Source organism: Phytophthora infestans, genomic scaffold, assembly GCF_000142945.1.
Source record: "Phytophthora infestans T30-4 supercont1.1 genomic scaffold, whole genome shotgun sequence".
NCBI classification, from domain to species: domain Eukaryota; phylum Oomycota; class Peronosporomycetes; order Peronosporales; family Peronosporaceae; genus Phytophthora; species Phytophthora infestans.
The window spans coordinates 1,378,712-1,394,329 of record NW_003303758.1 but is presented as its reverse complement, the minus strand read 5'-3'; the positions used below and the strand labels follow the sequence as shown (position 1 = coordinate 1,394,329).

Here is a 15,618-nt window from a genome sequence, read left to right as displayed (position 1 = left end):
GAAGTGGCTCTTTTTGTGATTGGTAGAAAAAAAACTCATGAGTGTTACGGTGCGATCCTCTCATTTTGTCATTTTGCGATGGCGAGCAAGGAAGCGTGGAAGAAAGCGGACGTGGTCGCCGCGGGCGACGTCTCTGTCAAACTCCCGCAAGGAATGCGACGCTATGTGACGGCGTTCCTGTGTCTTTGTGTTTCTACTATTTGCTACGCCGACCGTACGTGTCTGTAAGAAGGGTGTTATTTGTGAGCGCTGGATCTGATTCTGTTGTTGCAGGCACCAACATGGGCATCGCGTTGCCAGCATTTGTGACCAATAAGAAGGAGCAGGGCGAAGTGCTGTCCGCCTTCTTCTATGGCTATATGTGCACTCAGGTACACCTACACAAGTCATCAAACTCAAAGAATTCGTCTTGATTGACTGTGCTGTTGTAGATCCCTGGAGGGTATTTCGCTGCTAAATTTGGTGCCAAGATTGTGCTTTTGACGGGAGTGATCGTCTGGACACTGTTCGTATGTAGTAACTGGTTAAAACTGAGGTACATGTAGCGTTGAAAGTATATCTGACACTTGCACTGTTGTTGCAGGATTTGTCGACTGTTCTGGTGGCCAAATGCCTCACGTGTCTGTTCTTCACACGGGCAGGTATGGGACTCGGAGAGGGTATTTTATTCCCGTGTATGCACCAAATTGCCGGTGCCTGGTATCCAGTCCAGGAGCGAAGTCGCCTGGTGTCACTAGTAGCAAGTGGCTCGGATCTGGGCACCATCTCCGCATTGATGATCTCACCCGCCATCATGGCAGCTAGTGGCTGGCAACGTATTTTCGTCGTCTTCGGCGTGTTGAGCTTCATTTGGGTCGTCGCGTACGTGATCATGGGAGTGAGTCGACCGGAAGACGACCCTCACATCACCAATGAGGAACGCAACTTCATCATCCGTAACCGTACAGTCGACCCAGAGACTCATCGTCGTCAGAGTTCGCGTGCTGAACTAGACACACACGCAATGAACTGGCGTGTGCTACTAACCTCACGACCGGCGTGGGCGATCTACGTTGCGCACATGTGCTACAACTACAGCTGGTACATTTTGCTGGGCTGGATCCCGCAATACTTCAACCAAGTATTGAACCTCGACTTGGCCAAAAAAGGAGGGTTTGCTGCTGCACTTCCTTACATGTGCGGCTACACCGGCACACTTCTATTCGGCCGACTGGGAGATCTATTGGTCACTCGTGGGTTCCGTGAACTGCACGTCCGCCAGATGATGAACGCGTTCTCTTTCCTCGGATGCGCCTTCTTCCTCTTCTCGCTACGCCTCGCAAAGTCTGCTCCCGTGGCTGTAGCCTTACTGTGTCTAACGCTGTTCACGAGTCGTGCTGCTATGGCTGGATACTGGGTCAACATGATCGATGTGGCGCCCAACCACGCTGCACATGTGATGGGGGTCTCGAATACCTTTGGAACTATCCCCGGTATCATCGGAAATGTGGTCACTGGCGCAATACTCGATGCTTCTGGATCGTGGGACCTCGTGTTCGCCATCGCTGCACTTGTGCTCGTCTTTGGTGCTGTGGTTTTCCATTGTTTCGCCTCGGATAAGTCCATCTACGCGCAGTCTGGCAGCAGTTACGGAGAAGGATACAGCAGTACCAGCACCACATCAAGCAGCTTCCCTGGTAGCCCCAACTATGGCTTGTCGCTTTCTACTTCGATCCCCGAACTTCGAGACGAAGAGGAGAGTCTGCTGGAGAACCCAATGTGAAGAGGAAACAGGTGATACCAGTCGCTAACACTAATGTTCATTTTGTCGCAACCTATACCGTCCCAATGCGAGTTTTTGAAGCTGCTGATGCGAGATCTCTTCGCTAGGAAAGCGCTTTTGCATCTCGACAAACAGATCGGTAGCTGCCACCCAATTCTCACGTTGTTCCTCGGCGGAAATGCGTTGTATGTAGCTTTCTGCGTCGGGGTAGACACGGTAAGCTGTGGCATCTTGCATTGTAGCGAATATTGGTGCCACAAGTTGGTGTTCTCCTGCGTGATTGCACATCTGCATCACGCGATTGAACACTTGAACGCTAGGTGAAACCCCGAACTGCGCTTGCCAATCAGGGAGCATCCGGACAGCACAGCGCCATTCGCCCAGAACCTCCAGCGAGTCCAACAGCTGCGTCACGACAAATTCTGGTGGAATTTGGCCAGTAGCAGTGTGCCATTTGTGGAGAAGTATCGGGGCTTCAACGACGCGGTCTCTGTCTCGCAATGACGTGCATGCTACAAGGTATGCGGTCAAACTTGAGTCACTCACGAGGTCACTTCTCAGGTTAATGGCATCTTTACCCCGCTTGCGATCAACCAGTTTGTCAAATACAGTGACTACACCTTCAAAGTCCTCATTCACGCTGCACACAGCTATCGCACGCTCAAATGTTGTCATATCGGGCTTCACTCGACGTCGCTGCATCTCCTCCAGTAGGTCAAGCACACTAGCACGAGCCCACGCTGCCTTCTCACGCTGCTGGGTCTCATTTTCCTGGGATAGAGTCGCTTGCGTTTGATCCGAGTCGTCACTGTCCAGTTCAGCTTCCTCGTTACTCCTGAGTTCATCATCAAACTCTGCATCACTGTCTTTTCCCTGGTTATTGTTGTTTTTCCGCCACCATGCAGCTCTCTCTCCAGCTCGAACAAAAGCTTCGAGTGCAGTGTTGTAAGAAATGACGTCAGGAGTCACTCCGTCCTTGTGTCGGATTATCCCTAAAACTTCCAGGGCACGTCCAGGGAGCGCGGCTTCCACACACGCCAGCAAAATCCGGTTGTAGATGCTGATCGATACTCTTCCGAGCTGTTCTTCCATCTTGTTTGCCATCTCCCACGCACTGGTTACATTTCCGACACGTGCGTACGCGAAGACCACGGGTTCATAGGTTTCCACTGTAGGTGTGAATGCACCTGACGTCTCGATAGCTCGAAAGAGTTCTAGCGCTCCGTCCGGGTTCTTTGAGTTTGCACACAGCTGCATCGCTCCACTGAGGACCTTCAGCGTGGGTTTGTAGCCGTCGTTGGTCATTAAATGATCCAGGAAGTTCAAGCCCACGTCGAATTGCTGTTGGGCTGCACACGTTGCAAACATCAAGCCGAGAGTCGCGTCATCAGGCTGAAATCCGCGCTCTTTCATAACGTTAAACAGTGCAAACGATTCGTCCACGTCTCCAAGTCGATGATAATAGTCGAATGCATTGTTAAACACTCCAACATCCAGTGATGATAGCGGTGCGTCCCGACAGGTGGTGGTGATAAACTCGGACATCCAAGCCACTAGTTCTCCCTCTTGGCCAATGATAAAGTCTTCATCGTTCTCCTCGACGTCATCATCAATTCCATCATCAGCAAGATTGGTATTGCCCTCGTTAGGAGTCTCTAAATACGTAGCAAACAACCGAAACAGCGAGTAATACGTCGCTGCTCCTGACTCGAGTTTTTGATTCTCAGTGCTCCATTCAAAGAATGAAAGCGCTTGCATCACGGTGTCCACACGCGTCTGGGAGGTCCCACCAACCACGTTCTTCAAGTTTGTGATATGCGCCTTTATCACCGTATTCATGGTGACTTGGTCAGGGTTTAAATCGTTGTCAAGCATCTCGTTCACAATTGCCTCAATCTCTTGAGTATCCCCTCGAACGGCGCACGCATTCAGCAACGCGTTGTAGCTCCACGTCGTCGGCGCACATTCTGGCACAGACTCGGCGTACTTTTTCATCTTCGAAAGGACAGATACAGCTTGGGCCAATTGACCCTGTCTTCCGCAAGCACCTAACACGGCATTGAAGTCATTTGCACTAGCGTTTCCGGTGCGAGTTATTCCATCCAAAAGACGAAGCTTTCCTTCAAGTTTCAGAGACTGCTTTTGGATTGATCGGTCGGTTCTAGACGAAGAAGCACGTAAATGCATTCGTTCTTCAGCGCGTTCGAGGTTTTGCTTCTGACTTTGATTCCGAAAGAAATCTTCCTGGCGTGTCTGTGTCATCCGCGTCCAGTTTTGTTCATCCAGAGCCCAGACTATGGGTGGGGATTTACAGTCGCGGTTGGCAACCAACTTCTCCAGTTGTATCGTATTTTGTGCATCTCTTTCAGTCTCAACAACCAATGCATCTTCTTTATCAATCCTTGCCACAAGACTAAGCACGTACTCCGCTGAGCTCCAATCACCTCGCTGGCGACAAGTATCAACCAGTGAGTTTAACACTTGGCGCGTCACCGGCAGCTTTATCGTTCCCACAGGTGCAAACTCTTTCTCAACATTACGGAGATACTCCACGGCGTTATGCACATCACCTTCACAGAGTAGATAATACACCATCGTCCGAGTCGTGACAGTACTGGGAACCAAGCCAAACTCATCCCGAGCACGTTTCACTAGCTCTAGCATCACCTTTGATCGCCCAACGCCTCGCGAGTACACTCTTAATAAGGAATTAACCACCAAAATCGTCGGTTTCACTCCAGTAGCCAACATCTCGTCGAAGTATTCTTCCGCTGTGCTTACGAGCCCTTGTTTCCTGGCGCAACAGTTGATCGAAAAGCCGTAGATCCTAGCGTCAGGCTCTCGTCCATTCTCTTCCATTTTATTCAATACGTGTCTCGCACTGCGTAAATGTCGGGCTCGACTACACGCTGCCATGGCCACTTCGAAGCTAGTTTGGTCCGCGCACCCATGAGCCACCATTACGTCCAGTAGCGCCAGAATGCGAGTCAAATTCGCATTCATCAGAGTCTTCTGCTGTCTGCAATAGTGACGTAGCAGCAGGTTGTACGTGTACGGCCAAAGCACGGCCCTGTCTGGGTGTCGTTGATGCAGCGTCTCCACGATGGCCCAGGCGCGATTGAGGTCGCCCTGCTCCAAGGATTCCACCACTCGACGATTATAGAACCGTCTTCCTCTTTCGGATGGCAACGACTGCTCCACATCCTTCACGACGGCGCGCAATCTCCAAGACAACTTGGAAGCTTCGGTAAGTCCCAGGAGAGCACGCTGATGATCTCCCTGTTCATCATTTGACGCCAATACTGCGAGCTGACGAGTATGAATACCTTCAGCTGGTAGAGAAGAGACTCTACTACTAGCACGAATTGCACTAGCAAGTGTGGGGCTATGTATCCAGCGCAACATCCCGCGCCGGAACGCCATCACCTTCGCCTCAGCGACCATTCTGCACCTTCAGTCAAATTAACCGGTAAACATCTATTTGATCCAATCGAAGCATAGATAGGTCTGTCAACAAGAGTGATAGTCTTTATTTCGATTTGTCCAATCAAATGTCATCATTGCTTGCATTTTCCGCAGTTTGAACTCGTCCAGCAACATGCTGCGTCGACGCGGAGGCGGCGCCCAGTTCAATCCGTTCGTACTGCCCGTGAAGGGCAAACCAGCATCTGCCCAACCTCAAGACGACGACGAGGACGCATACGAAGAATCTGATGCCGCCAACAACCGTCAGGCGCTACGTAGTGGCGCGTCGCTGTCTGTCAAGCGGCTCCCGTTCCTGTCCTTCGTTGTGATGGAGCCCGAGCGTCGCGCACAGCGCGTGCGACGTCCATTCAAGTCTCCATGCGGAGAAGGTGGCCGCTCACAGGAGAGCAACCGCCTGCTTCAGACCAAGACGCTAGGAATGCGTCGACGCTGGGGCTCTTTAGTACTAAAGCCAATGGTGCGTCATGACATGCCGCCTGTTGAAGTGGACGTCGAGGAGATCGAAACACCCATCGAGCCCGAACCTATAGCCGTAGAAGAACCTGTTCCAGCTACAGCTCCAGTAGCCGATGCGCCACCTCCACTTGTATTATGGCAGAGTAAGACAGACCCCGATATTAAAGTCGTGGTGCCTGAAATCGTGGGCAAATTCCTGCGTCCTCATCAACGAGAAGGCGTACAGTTCATGTTTGACTGTGTGTGTCAAGTAAAGGGCTTTGATGGTCAAGGATGTATCCTGGCTGATGACATGGGTCTCGGAAAGACCCTACAGAGTATCACGTTGATGTATACGTTGCTGCTGACCGGGATGGACATGAAGCCCACCGTAAATCGAGCAATCGTAGTGTGTCCGACATCATTAGTCAAGAATTGGGACGACGAGATTATCAAATGGCTACACGGACGTGTGAAGACGGTGGCATTGTTTGAAGCCAAGCGCGAGACGGTAATCAAGGGAATTAATCAGTTTATCGAGGGAAGCAAGAGGCCACGACCTGGTTTCTCAGCCCAAGTGCTGATCATCTCCTACGAGACGTTCCGTATGCACGCTCAGAAGTTCGCAGACACTCCAGCATGTTGCGATCTGCTGATTTGTGATGAAGCACATCGACTAAAGAACGCCAATTCGCAGATTAACAAGGCGCTGTCTTCCTTGGCGTGTCGGAAGCGTGTGCTTCTATCCGGTACACCGATGCAGAATGATCTGGAGGAATTCTTCGCCATGGTAGACTTCACCAACCCAAATATCCTTGGAACGCCAAGCGAGTTTCGGAAAAATTACCTGGGGCCAATCCTCATTGGACGCGAGCCAGATTCGACGGATCGGGAGCGACAAGTGGCGCAGTCATGCTCGGCTATGCTGTGTGAGATCGTCAACCAGTTTATTCTACGTCGAGGTAACATTTTAAACGCCAAGCATCTTCCACCGAAGCTCATGCAGGTGATTTGTTGTCCGCTATCTCCACTTCAAGACAAACTCTACAACCATTTCCTGTCGTCCAGTGCTTGTCGCGATATGATGAAACGCTCCAGCGCGAATGTTCTGTCTTCTATCACTGCGTTGAAGAAGCTGTGCAACCATCCGCTGCTGATCTTTGATGAAATGGGGAAAACCAACACGAAGCTTCCTGGGTTTAGCAATTGCGCTCAGTACTTTACAGCAGCGAAATCATCGAAAGAAGGTGGAGGTGGTGATAGCAGGCATCGACGAGGAGGCTTCGGAGGACGTACATGCTACCCTGAATGGTCTGGAAAAATGCTTCTACTTGACCGTTTAATGTTCTCAATGAGGAAGACAACAACAGATCGGATCGTGATCGTATCCAACTACACTCAGACACTGGATGTGGTTTCTACACTTTGTCAGGAGCGGCATTTGCCGTTTGTCCGTCTGGATGGAACGACGTCAGCCAAGAAGCGGAAAAAACTGGTCGACACTTTCAATGAACCAACCACGAACTCGTTTGCGCTCTTGTTGTCAAGTAAAGCTGGAGGATGTGGCTTGAATTTAATTGGCGCGAATCGGTTGGTGCTTTTTGATCCTGATTGGAATCCCGCGACAGATAAACAAGCTGCTGCTCGAGTGTGGCGTGAGGGACAGAAGAAAATGTGCTATGTGTACCGCTTTCTAGCGACGGGAACTCTCGAAGAGAAGATCTTCCAACGTCAGCTGTCTAAAGAGGGTCTTCAGAACATCGTGGACGATAAGGAGGAAGTGAACTCGCTGTCTTCTAAGGATCTCAAGAGGCTGTTTGTATTCCGGAAAGACACCATGTCCGACACACACGATCAGCTGAAATGTGATCGCTGTCAATGGAGAAATACTAGTAACGAGACGTCAGCTGAAATAGCGATCGATGCTGCTGAAAATGAAGCAAGAAACGAAATTTCACCTGATAGAGACATCACCAGTGACGAGGACGTTGACCAGGACATAGACAAGGGCTATCATCCGCAAATCGGCATGCCACCAGAAGAAGATTTGAACAGTTGGGGTCACCATCGCTCCTACGCTTCTGTCGATGACGAAGTGATGCAAACAGCCTTACAGCAAGTCCAGAATGACCTTGTAAGCTTTGCTTTCAGCTGTCGTATCGACTGGGAGCTGCTCCAAGAACATCAAGCTGAAAACGAAGAAAAGGACAACCAACGTGATGAAGAGCGGAAACGTAAGCGTATGGAGATTATTGAGGCTGCAAAGCAACGGGCTGAAGAAGAAAGCAAGAGCAAACGCTCCAAAACGAAGAAAAGCAAAAGTATCGACGAGTCAGACGAATCAGAGGCAGGATCAAGCAGCGATGAAAACGAACACGACGAAGTCCTGGGCGAAAGTGAATCGGAGAGCGAAGACGATTTCTTGTCGCGACCTCGGCCTGGCTCCGAGGTCTCTGAAGTTGACATTTCGTGTACGCCAAAGCCACCTCTCCGACGCCCTGCAGCGGCAAATTCGCTAGAGGAATCCTCTCATCCGGCTCCGACCCACTCTGAAACAGCAGCAGCAGTGCCCGTCAAGACGAAGCGGAGTGTGACGTTTGCTCCTGAGGTTGATGAAGGCTCTTGGTCACCGTCGAAGAAGCGAAAGATGAGTGACTTTTCTGATTCCGACGACGAGGATGCCTTCATCGAGGACGTTTTAAGCGATCACCGCCGATCAGATCGTGAGCAAGTCGTAGCTTCGGACGATACTCACGAAGAGAACAAGCCTGCGGCTGCTTGGAGCTGTTCACGATGTACGTTGATCAATCCGCCGACCAACGCTAGCTGCTCAAGCTGCGGTCATCGCTACCGACGAGCTCGACCTCAAATTATTGACCTGGGCGGCGACGACGATGAAGACTGGTAGGGTTAGCATACAAGCAATAGATTTTTTGTCATTGTCTCGGCTCTCGCTTTCTCAATGTTGGAAATAGTTTTACTCAAGTAAGAGCTTTCTTCTTCGACCGAGGAAAAGCTTTAGCGACTGTCGTTATCTCCTCCCGCCTCAGCGATTCCCACACATCATCCGTCTTCTGCAAGATGTCTCCTTTGCTTATCTGAGAACTCTTCGGTTTGCGCCGCGCCATTGAGGACTTTTTCGAAGACTTATAGACCATTCGAAGATTGACTTCAGCAGCTTGTAGCGCTTCCCATGCATCTTCTGCCTCGACAGCAAGTGCATTTCTCGATGAAGAGTTAGTGTGGGCGGCGCTACTGATTGTGCTTTGTTGCAGCCTCGATGTCAAGTCATTTTCCTCCTGACTGTGCCGATGCAGCCTCTCCAGCAATGGAGCGATGGAAGGGTTACCAGGTTCGAGACGTTTGACAGCAAGTGCATCCTCCATTGCTAACTAAAAAAAATCATCGATAAGAATCTTTAACTGATGTGTTTAATTCAAGCGTACCTTCCACAGTCCTCTGCGCTCTCGTGCCAAGGCTCGTCGATAGAACGCTTTCACACATGATGCATCCTTTGCAATCACTCTACTGCAGTCTTGTTCTGCCTCAGCCAGCGTGGCCTCGCCGCTCTCACCGTTAGGCATTTGGATCCGGGCCCACGCGCGGTTCAGTCGCACTGCAGTTTCAAGTCGCTCATCAATAGTGCCGGATTCCTGTAGCTTGTTAAGGACGGAAGTATAGACATGCACAGCCTCCGCAAAGCGCTGCTGCTGAAAGAGTGCGTTGCCCTCATTTTTCATCGCCTCCATCGTCCGAGTTGAAGCGAGTTGCACCCTTTCGCGTTCAACGATCTTATCAATCAAAAGAATGTGCGCATGTCGATTGGCAGTTTCTGAGACTAATTGAGCTTTTAGCCAATCACCCAGTACTGACACCCTGACACGCTTTGCCACTATTGCACACATTTTGACCCGATCCTTAGTCTAATTGTACAGACACATCGGGCTTCGAAGTATGCTACAAATTGAATTTACAAATCCTAAGTACGAATGGGACTGCTCTTTTCGCCGACTGAGGGACTCGAACCCACGCCAACGAACGTCTAAAGCAATGATGTGCCACTGTAGCCATATGAGCCACTGGCAGCATCAAAATTTACCTCACTGCATGACATTACATCATTATTAAGCTTGCTACATACTACGTATTACCTTTCAGTATATTGGAACGGGCACGGTAGTAGCACAGTGCCCGGGTTGTCCGTCTCTAATTGTCTAAGGGTTCACGATGCTCTTGGCAAATGCCTCCACATTGGCAGCACGCGTGGCTGTGTCAGGCGCGTCCTCGATGATCTTGACAATCTTCGAGCCGATCACAACGCCGTCCGCAAGCGCGCTGGCTTGAACGAAGTGCTGGCGGGTCGACAGACCGAAGCCAAGAGCGAGAGGGTGCTTCACGTTGGCACGAACTGCAGCGAATCAAGGGACCACGTTAGCTCGACAATTAAAATAAACTAAAGCGCGAAAAGCAACTTACTCTTGGCCATGAACGCGTCGAGGTTCGGAGGCAGCTCGTTACGAGCGCCCGTGACACCGGTGAGACTCACGCAATACACAAAACCATGTGCCACCGAGTCGATGAGCTTCATACGCTCCTCCGTCGTCGTTGGGGACACCAACGGGATGTACGCAAGTCCGTGCTTAGCTGCGTCGTCACTGAGCGTCTTTGCCTCCTCAGGCGGCAGGTCCACAATAATGAATCCGTCCACCCCAGCTACAAATACGTTTATTGTCAGTTTTTGAGCCCACAAATCTCTCCTGTGGTCGATTACAGGCGTACCTTTCTGGGCGTCGGGGCAGATTTTGACTTCGCCGTACTGCAAAATGTTGTTGTAGTAGCCCATAAGCACCACAGGCGTAGTAAGGCCCTTAGTTCGCGCCTCGCTCACTGTGGCCAGGACGTCATGCAGCGTGATGCCCTGGTCCACGCCCACCTGGTGTGCGCGCTGGATGGTCGGGCCATCGGCCTGTGGGTCCGAGTACGGAATGCCCACCTCTATGATGTTCGCGCCGCCGCGCTGCAGTCCCAGAAGAATGTCCACTGTGTCAGCCTTAGTCTTGAAGCCGCAGGGCACGAAGGTGATGAAAGCCGCAGTGTTGTTGGCCTTCCGCTCGGCGATAACCTCTGAGATCGTCGGTCTGCAACATGCCACGTTATACAATTAATATAACAAGGCTAAATTTGCACGAAGTTGCTGGGATGCCACTCGCACCTGCTCATTGTGTCGGTCTGTTGCTTGTGTGGAGATTCTGAGTGTGACGTAGTGGACGTCTGCCCCGCTTAAAGCACTCAATAACTGTAATTGGTCATAAGGATGCCAAGACCAGGTTTTAACCAATCAATATTCAATATTTTGCGCATAATCTTGATTTTGCCATCGAAATTTATCCAAACCAATCAGATGCAACAGAAATTGCAGTGCAACAGCAGCTGTCCAAGCTCCTGTTGCGTGTATTAATCCACCCGTAGACGCTTCTTGTGCAAACCATTCTTTTTAGGCTGGATGTGACTACGAATACCGCAAGTTGAGCAGATGGGTCGGAACTCGCAAAATAGCGACAGACACACCGGGCAGACGTACGCCGTAGAGATGACCTCGCGGTGACAAAAGCACATCGCACGGAAGTCCACCGAGTCCTGCGATGGCAACTTCAACAATTTGCGCATGGACGGATCTGGTAGATAGATGGAGATCAGATACTGCAATAGTCCGCTATGATCGTTTGGCTTGTAGTAGATGCCGCCTGTAAGATACGCAGCTTGTTGCATGAACGACGAGTGCTCCGTCGCGAGGATGCAGGCGTCCACTGCAACACTCTTCTTCTGAGCTGAAAAAATGCCGTTCATGATGGCGATATAGTGCTCCGAAACGTCCGGAGATTTCTGGATGACCAAGATCCGTGGTCGTAAATCCGGTTCCTCGTTAATAGCACGATTAATGACTGCATGTCACAGCCGAATAGCAATACAGCAGTGTCAAAATCAATTCCCCCACACTTCACGCCATTGCAGAAACTTACAGCATAGTGAACGTGATAGCGACGCAGCGATGGCAGTTTGGTTGGGCGTGGCAGGGTCCAAAGGGGCGTCGCTGAGCTGCTGCATACGCTGCAGGACACCAGCATTGACCTTGGCAGCCTGTTCGGCACTTCCAGTGGTGTCGTCCTGCTCTGGATCCGGGTACAGCATTGCGCTCTTGCCGGCGTGGGCCGCGATGATGACAATGCGATTGCTGCGGTGTAGAAGCAGGTACGAGTTGACGAATACGAGCGTACTGGAGATCAGCTGCTGCAGCCCGGCGCGGTCCGCCGCACTACCGCCATTCGTGAACCAGTGCACGGGGTTGGTGTCGATCACCAAGACTAGCAGCCCTTCATTGGCCTCGGTGCTGATCGCCCTATTCGCTTGCGCCATGCTCGTCTGGATTGACTTTATGTCCCTTACATAAAAGCCGTTGAAAAAAAAACAATTTTACGGACAAAACAAAAACAATACAAATACCGTAACATTCACGTTTTCATTTTGTTACACCTGCTTACAGGCTCCAGAACATGGTGGATACGACGCCAATGACGGCAACAAAGCTGGCAGCAACGAGCTGCGACGATCCGTTTTCAGTCGAAATGCTGGAAGGGTTAGTGCTTGAGGAAGAGTGGGTGTTGGAAGTGCCAGGCGTCGTGGACGTGCCCGAGGTTCCCGGCGAGGTGCCATCACCAGGGGCGACCGTGCCCGCACCTACCGACGTGCTCGTCGATCCCGACGAAGTGGTCGTATCGGAGCTGCCCGACGTTCCCAAATCGTCGTTCTTGGTGAATTTGAGGTTCTCGTACGCCGGCTTCATGGTTCCCTTGTCGTCGAAGATACCGAAGTGCGACTCCACTGTGGTCGCATCATCCGCCTGCTCCTCCTTGTAGGGCGTGTCGAAACCCGCGAAGTAGTAGTACTTCCACCCCTTCGACTCCGCCAACTGATAGAAGTCGTTCAAGAAGACGGCGCCGTTCTCCTCCGAGGCTACCGATCCGTTCTTGGCTGAGCCACCCGTGGGCCAACCGGTCTCACTGATAATGACTTCCATGTCGCCAGCCATCTTGAGCAGAGGCTGAATACGCTTGTTGAACTGAGCGGCAGCCTTGTCCGCCTCGATCTTCTCCCAGAAGGGGAACTGGTTGATAGTCACGATGTCGCCGGCCTTGAGCATGTCCGGGTACTGCACGAACGTGTCGATGATGTCCGTGATACTGACGGGCACGCTGATGTCGTTGTCCGACATGACCTTCTTGAAGTCGGTCACGTACTTGATTGCCTGTTGAGCCGAGATGTCCTCGCGGTACACAGCCTCACTGCCGACGTTTATTCCCACGACGTTGCTGTCAATGAGGCCGGCGCTGATGAGCTCCTTGAAGGCCTTGACTTCGGCGTCGTACACCTTCTCGTCCTCGGACACCCAGACGCCGAGCCATACAGTGAGCGACAAGTCCTTGGCAGCCTTGAGCACGCCCGTGACATCGCAGTCCGAGAGACTGTAGGTACGCACATTAGATGTGATGGTGCTAAGGATTTTGAGGTCAGCAGCGATGGTGTCCGCGGACTTGCACTTGCTGGGATCCCAGTCAGGGCCTTGACGCAGGTCGTAGTTGAGACCGTAGAGCTTCTGGTCCAGCGCCGACGTCGAGGACGCCAGGGCGGCAACAGCAGCAGCGGAGAGGGCGAGCACGCGAACCATCTTGTCTAAGATCGAAGGGGATGAGAAGCCTGAGTTGTACCGAGTGGCCTCCGTCGTCGTCGAAGCAAATCGGTGAATGGCGAGAGAGAGTCAGCTGACTCTCAACGTCACATGATTCGCAGCAACACCTTTTTCGCCAATTGAAGCGCCCTGAGTTATCGTCTTTTGAAACCCGCAGTTGGGTTCAAAACAGTGTTTTCGCGCCCCACATCGTTAGCAGCACCAACATCTTTGCTGGTGCGGTAATGGCGATCGTGGCCGAGTGCGGACAGTCCAAAGTCGATTTTTACTGTCACATGTACATGTATTTATAGAGCGCATGTGACTTGACGCTCGCGGCGGTGAATGCATGTCGCGCGTTGCAATTTGCAACACGCGTCGAGGGCGGGATACCGGTACGTACATGTACAGTACTGTAAAATTTACGCCGAGGTGAGGCGATTCATTAGGCGTAGCAACTGACCCATCGCCGCCACCATTTACAGTGTAAACACTGTAAAAGCCCATATACCAGTGTAAACACGGTAAAAAACCATTTTACAGTGTAAATGGTGGCGGCGATGGGTCAGTTGCTACGCCTTATGAATCGCCTCACTCGGTGTCACGATCTCGGGAGCGTTAAGCGCGTTGAGTCCAGCGAAAAGAGACTACGGTAATCCCGAGTACAAAAGGCAGAAAAACGAGTAAAGTTAATATAAATTTTAAAATTTTTTTTTAAGAAACTGGACAGAAATTGTAACGCGGTACGTATCCCTAAGTGTACCCTGGTTACATGAAGTGTGACACTTCACACTTCAGGTGTATGACATCATACTTCTCCGGCCCACTTCAAAATGACGATTTCAGTTTTGGGCAAAAAACTCTTTAACAAGAGCTAGCTGGTAGACACATGGCACACCACGTCATAGCCCGAAGTACGACGCACAGGAACATATTTTTTAGGTTGTAAGAATGGTAAATATGCGCGTGCACGCTGCGATCAAAACCGCCGCGTTTGGAAAGGCATTAGGTTTTTTGTCGCAATTCAGTCAAAAATTAGCGATATTACACCATACTTTTAGAGCGGCTGAACCGGGCAATTAACAACAGCTGGACGCAGTTTCAGACGCAGGGGCTTACTGGAAGCACCGCGAATTAGATGTGTTTGGGGCGAGGTTTATTCGGAAAGTCGAGAGCATTTGTGTAAACCAACTATTTATATTGACCAATCAGTGATTGCCTAAAAATTATAATGATAATTACGAGCAACAAAAGGTTCAATTAACTTCAAATTTATGCATACAGCTGACTATATCCTTTCGTTACCGCATCGGTGTCGACTACAACCGACATTGGCATTCGCGCATTACGTCCAATATGTTTACTAGCGCGCGGAAGCTTGAAATCGTTGCCCCCACCACTAATCATAATAGACTCCATCACTTTCTGCAAAGTGATAAAACACTTGTCAAGGGTTTGCCACCTGAGCTCGTCGAAAGCTTCCTCAACCGCCGTAATAAGGCTGTCAGAGTCGTAGGCAGATTTTCGATACTGTAGAGCTTGAATAGACGAGAAGTATCCCAAATCAAGTACATTTAGGTCGGGTGACCGAGGCGGCTGGCAGCGCATCTTTATCTTCCATCCATCAACCATTCCAGCATGTTCTAGTTGAGCATCACCTTCTAAAACATGAGGCCCTGCATTGTCCTGCTGGACGACCACGGTCGAGCCTCTGCGAACTAAGAACAAAAAAAATTAATTGAGTTACAGCAATAAAAATAACACTTGAAAAAAATACCTGGCAGCTTGGATCGAATTGCTGGAAATACTTTTTCGACAAGTAGTTCGCGGTAAAGAGCTCGTGTCATAGACACACTCTTCGTAATTAGCGTACCGTGCTCGTTGGGTTTGCCTCTGGCAAAGCGGCACCCCTTGGACGATCTCGATAACTTCTTGCACCGACAGGCGCCTTCCGCGCTTGGGCTGCACTCGCTTCTGGGCGGATATAAATCCGACCTTTTGGCGCGACTTCCAGATCTTCTTGACGCTGTTGCGACACATATCAAAAGCCTCCATAGCTGCACAAACTGCTCCACGGAGCAATTTACCGTTAGCGCTCCGTTCAGCAAGGAACACAACCACATTGAGACGAGTTTCAGGCGTAATGTCTTGTTTTTCAGGTGTTCTGGGCATCGTGCTAAAACCCAAAATGCGGGGTTGACTTTAGTCTAGG

The 15,618-nt window shown here is 50.8% G+C and overlaps 7 protein-coding genes across 7 annotated transcripts; 2 read left to right on the top strand and 5 right to left on the bottom strand.

Annotated features, from left to right (window-relative positions):
• Window positions 1–37: 37 nt before the first annotated feature.
• Window positions 38–1,762, top strand: PITG_00225 (sialin-like protein; the record flags this gene model as incomplete). The annotated part of the gene is made up of 5 exons (XM_002908803.1): window positions 38–43; window positions 91–214; window positions 274–371; window positions 432–509; window positions 584–1,762. The coding sequence occupies 5 exons, from the start codon at window positions 38–40 to the stop codon at window positions 1,760–1,762; spliced, it is 1,485 nt and encodes a 494-aa protein (XP_002908849.1).
• Window positions 1,763–1,792: 30 nt separating this feature from the next.
• Window positions 1,793–5,185, bottom strand: PITG_00224 (uncharacterized protein; the record flags this gene model as incomplete). The annotated part of the gene is made up of 1 exon (XM_002908802.1): window positions 1,793–5,185. The coding sequence occupies one exon, from the start codon at window positions 5,183–5,185 to the stop codon at window positions 1,793–1,795; it is 3,393 nt and encodes a 1,130-aa protein (XP_002908848.1).
• Window positions 5,186–5,360: 175 nt separating this feature from the next.
• Window positions 5,361–8,591, top strand: PITG_00223 (DNA repair and recombination protein RAD54; the record flags this gene model as incomplete). The annotated part of the gene is made up of 1 exon (XM_002908801.1): window positions 5,361–8,591. The coding sequence occupies one exon, from the start codon at window positions 5,361–5,363 to the stop codon at window positions 8,589–8,591; it is 3,231 nt and encodes a 1,076-aa protein (XP_002908847.1).
• Window positions 8,592–8,920: 329 nt separating this feature from the next.
• On the bottom strand, window positions 8,921–9,432 carry PITG_00222 (uncharacterized protein; the record flags this gene model as incomplete). The annotated part of the gene is made up of 2 exons (XM_002908800.1): window positions 8,921–8,935; window positions 9,130–9,432. The coding sequence occupies 2 exons, from the start codon at window positions 9,430–9,432 to the stop codon at window positions 8,921–8,923; spliced, it is 318 nt and encodes a 105-aa protein (XP_002908846.1).
• A 465-nt stretch (window positions 9,433–9,897) lies between these two features.
• PITG_00221 (tryptophan synthase, putative) lies at window positions 9,898–11,044 on the bottom strand (the record flags this gene model as incomplete). Its single annotated transcript, XM_002908799.1, has 4 exons — window positions 9,898–10,091; window positions 10,160–10,396; window positions 10,463–10,807; window positions 11,008–11,044. The coding sequence occupies 4 exons, from the start codon at window positions 11,042–11,044 to the stop codon at window positions 9,898–9,900; spliced, it is 813 nt and encodes a 270-aa protein (XP_002908845.1).
• A 93-nt stretch (window positions 11,045–11,137) lies between these two features.
• Window positions 11,138–12,097, bottom strand: PITG_00220 (general transcription factor IIH subunit, putative; the record flags this gene model as incomplete). Its single annotated transcript, XM_002908798.1, has 2 exons — window positions 11,138–11,625; window positions 11,704–12,097. 2 exons carry the CDS (start codon window positions 12,095–12,097, stop codon window positions 11,138–11,140), a joined length of 882 nt encoding a protein of 293 aa, XP_002908844.1.
• A 121-nt stretch (window positions 12,098–12,218) lies between these two features.
• Window positions 12,219–13,406, bottom strand: PITG_00219 (glucan 1,3-beta-glucosidase, putative; the record flags this gene model as incomplete). The annotated part of the gene is made up of 2 exons (XM_002908797.1): window positions 12,219–12,309; window positions 12,427–13,406. 2 exons carry the CDS (start codon window positions 13,404–13,406, stop codon window positions 12,219–12,221), a joined length of 1,071 nt encoding a protein of 356 aa, XP_002908843.1.
• Between the last annotated feature and the right edge of the window lie 2,212 nt (window positions 13,407–15,618).